General features: G+C 33.1%; 1 protein-coding gene across 1 annotated transcript in view; it reads left to right on the top strand.

Annotated features, from left to right (window-relative positions):
- LOC111088305 overlaps window positions 1-4229 on the top strand; it is a 74008-nt gene that overhangs the window by 46576 nt on the left and 23203 nt on the right. Inside the window, exon 13 of the mRNA XM_022398011.1 lies at window positions 2182-2436. Within this exon, the coding sequence (XP_022253719.1) occupies window positions 2182-2436 (255 nt within the window). The remainder of the gene's footprint in view (window positions 1-2181; window positions 2437-4229) is intronic.

The following is a 4229-nucleotide window of genomic DNA, read 5'->3' on the forward strand; positions in this document are numbered from 1 at the left end:
ATACTATGATATTCTATAAGGAATAACAGTAGCAAAGGTGGCCTATTCATAGAATAATTATTGATAAAAAACATTTAGATCAACATCATCTAATATATAGAAAAGCCAGTGTGTTTTGCTAACTCTATGTTTCAACATTTCGTCTGATATTCAATATTGCTTTCATTATTTGGAATGTACATGTTTCAATGTTAGGATAGTATATTGATGATAATTATATTAATACTTAAAACTCGGGTTAAAAACTATTTTTAAGACTGTGTTGTCCTTGCTTCACAAAAGTTGCTTGCATAATTATTCACAAATATGCATGGAATGCATTAAAGTTATTGCTTGTATTTGGTTTTGTGAGGTACTTCATTTCTATTTTATACAGATATTGATTGCATAACAGGTGGTTAGGACATTTTACTCGTAATCTGAGGGTCATGGGTTCCATTCTCCATTCCACCAATCAACAAGCTTAGCTGAATTTGTAATGGCTCTTGTCGCATAGTTAGAAAGCCAGAAAAATTGTGATAATTATGGGACATTATCTAATTTTTTCATGTTATTATTCTGTGTTTTTTAATTAAATTAAAAAATATTTAGTGCAGTGGTACCATTAGTTTAAAAAAGTAGGGTGAAGTATCACAACAACAAAAAAACAAAAGACAGGTATTTTATTTCTTGTTTTTCACGTGTATTCTTTATTTATTATTATAAAAGTAACTAAAATGTAAAAATTAGGAACTTTATAGGTTAGATTAGGTAAAATAAAGAATAATAATAATGAAAATTTTTGCACATGGGCATTTCACGAGTAGACTGCACATTATGTAATTCGATAGAGTAACATGAGCTCCATGTTTGCCGATTGATTTGCAGTTTTTATGGTGGGAATATTAATTTAGAAATAGTTCAAAGGCGAATAAAACAATAAAATTTAAGTATAAACAGATGTATACTGTTACAAGTTTAAAGCTATTTACGATAAGCAAATGTAATTTCATGTTACAATTTGAAGTCATTCTGGAAAGAAAAAAAAGGGTAATTTAGATTTATTTCAATTTTTATTTATTTTTTTGGTGGTTAGGATGTCATTGAAATTGACCAACTTCATATACAGAGGTAGGGTAGAGAAAATAACATAAAATATAAAGTTTTACTGCATAATGTATAATGTTTTATATTTATGTAAGAGGTTTTAGACAAAAGTACATTAATCTTAATGTGAAAGTCACTTTGCACTTGGACTAATAAACAAAATACTTGGTATCTTCACAGACAAATCTTTGTTAAAAGTACTTATTTAAAAAGCTGTTAGTAATGTCTGCCAAATTTTGTTAAGATACACATACTGTATTAAAAGTTATAGTATGGAAACCTTAATGAGTACAAAATGGTTGTGAACTTGGTCAGTTTGACCGAGTCCATGTGGAAAGAGCTAAACTATGGAAAAGTGAAATTAGGAGTAGGTAAGTATAGACAATTCACCACATATGTAAGGGAAGGGTGGGTGTAAATAATACCATGTATTGCAAAAGGAAAAGTATTTGGGGAACGAATCTGTCCTCTCTCAGAGCCCCATCTGAGACAAAAGTGTTTGTGTGTTAAGGTTTTATGTGTGAATTTCTTCATTTGTTTAATGACACTTAGAGTACCGGTACTGTAACCCTGTTTAATTCTAACACTTGCCCCCAATACCCAAGTTTTGAAATCATCACTAGATCTGGTGTATCGTACTAGGTAAGTTGATTTATTTGTCATTTTTTATCACATCATTTGGCTTAAAGTATCTTTTGTATTAGAGGTGTTTGGTGGGTATCACATGCTGTAGAATAGGTTCAAACCATTTAGGTTTAACCTTACTGTCATTGAGATGCCTTGCATGGCCATCAGATTTGTTTAGAACTCTATTTACATAACCTCTTACGTGAGTAATCTAGGCAGGTCACTTAACTGTTTTTAATTATTTTAAACACACAACACTGCCTTTACATTTCATAAACTTTGTGTACTCAAATACAACACACCACAACCAAAAATGTTTTACACATGAAGCACTAGTTTCATTCTTAGCTATTGATCAAAATAATGTTACTTTTTAAACTGTCAAATTTTTCTCCGAAAGTGTCACATCAGTACGATTTATAAGGCATTTCACAGTGTTTGATACATATGCATTTCATTGTATTTTAGATAACTGGAAGAATTTTGAATCTGTACTTACAAGATGGAGCTAACCAAGATCTGGATATTGTTGCCTATCCAGAACTAGATTCTCCTGCTAAGTGTCCAAAGTTTAGATTTCGAATGTCTTTGAACAAAGAAGGACTTTTGGTTAATCCTGATGTTCTTGCAATGCTGCGAGTGTATACATTGGAGAAACATACTCAGGAGGAGGTTATGTTAGGGTCTTGTCTTGTAGGAATTTTCACGAATAAAGCTGGAAAGGTGAGATTTTTAAATATTAACTGTTTTTCATCTCTTCAGTCATTAACTTAACTTCATGAATCAATGAATAACCCATTGGCTTTAGTTTCAGTCCCTTAGTTAGCTGTTTCTTTCTTGTACATTTTATGCCCATCAAAAGAGGAATTGTTTGCACAAGTCTTAATGTGTTAGTCATAAAAACTTTGGTTCAGAACACTAGGGTGAGCTGAGAGGTCCAAGTTAAAGCCTGGTTAGGGGCAAGTTTCCTTATAGTAAGCTTATGTTTAACTTGTTAGTTTTTGCTTTAATATTCTACTTTAGACAAAACCAGATGAGCTAGCTTATGCTGAACTTGTTAGAGTTATGACTTTAATAAACTGCTACTTACAAATCCAGATGAGCAAGCTTATGCTTAGCTAGGTAGAGTTTGGTTGGACAAGTATACCCACTAATCTAAAAAATTAATTGGTTAACTATGCCACACTTATCTCTTAATTTGATTGGACAACTATACCACATTCATCTCTCAATTTGATTGGACAATTATGCCATACTCATCTCTTAATTTTACTGTACAACTATACCACCTTAACTTAGGCATGTTCCAGTATCCTTGATATGATAGACACTTTGATGTTTGAGTATTTGTTTATGTGGGTCTGTAATCATTTCTTTGTAGAACAAGTTAACATTGTATGTGATAAGGACATGTAAATTGATATACAGTACTTTCCATTGTTAGTGGTGTTGCGTCATCGAGTCACATGACTACTGTGACGCAACGTTTCTAGAACTATCATGTACTTTGGCGAATGCTCTAGTGTTTGCTAGATGGGGTAGGCGGGTATATATAAGAGGGGACAACGTGACGCGGAGAGGTAATGTCTGTGTAGACAGTGAGTAATCGATCTGCAGTCAGAAGTATTATTGAGCACGTTCGTTGTTATAGCGTTTGTTTAGCGCAATTGTTGAAGTTGAGTGTATCGGTAAAGTTGTATTCGGAAATAATAAACCAGTTTTATTAAGTAAAGAACTTGTATCGCTAAAATTTCGTCGGAACGAAGTTACGGAAAGTTAATTAACAAACGGAGACGTAACAAATTGGTGTCAGAGAGTGGGATAGAAAAAAAAAGAGAAGAGGCGGAAAATCAAACTACAGCTTAGCAGACTTGATGGCAGCAATACCAAAACAAGAAAAGAAACAAGAAAAACGAGAAATTAAACAAGAAGAGAAATTACGGCAGTTGTTAGAGGAAAAAGAAAAGAAACAAGAAGAACGAGAAATTAAACAAGAAGATAGATTACAGCAGTTGTTAGAGGAAAAAGAAAAGAAACAAGAAGAACAAGAAATTAAACAAGAAGAAAAATTACGGCAGTGGTAAGAAAACCTACAACAATGGCAGCTCGAACAGCAAAATAAACAAGAGAGATTACAACAGTTGTTGGAGGAAAAAGAAAAGAAACAAGAAGAAAGACAACGGCAGTTACAAGAAAACCTACAGCAATGGCAGCTCGAACAGCAAAGTAAACAAGAGAGACTACAGCAGTTGTTGGAAACAAGAAGAGAAATTACAGCACTTGTTGGAGGAGAAAGAAAATAAACAAGAAGAACGAGAAAAGACACAAGAAGAGAGACTACAGCAGTGGCAATTGGAACGCTTTTAAATTTACTAATGTTTTCCATTTGTACTTCTTGTTTCCTTTCTTGGGAATTAGATACGTTAAAGAACGATTTATTGTCTGTTACACAAGGAGGATACATTGACCATCGACTTAATCAGTCCCAGACAATGGCAAGCCCCTTACAGAGTCCG

This window comes from Limulus polyphemus, unplaced genomic scaffold (genome assembly GCF_000517525.1).
Source record: "Limulus polyphemus unplaced genomic scaffold, Limulus_polyphemus-2.1.2 Scaffold3508, whole genome shotgun sequence".
In the NCBI taxonomy this organism is placed as follows: domain Eukaryota; kingdom Metazoa; phylum Arthropoda; class Merostomata; order Xiphosura; family Limulidae; genus Limulus; species Limulus polyphemus.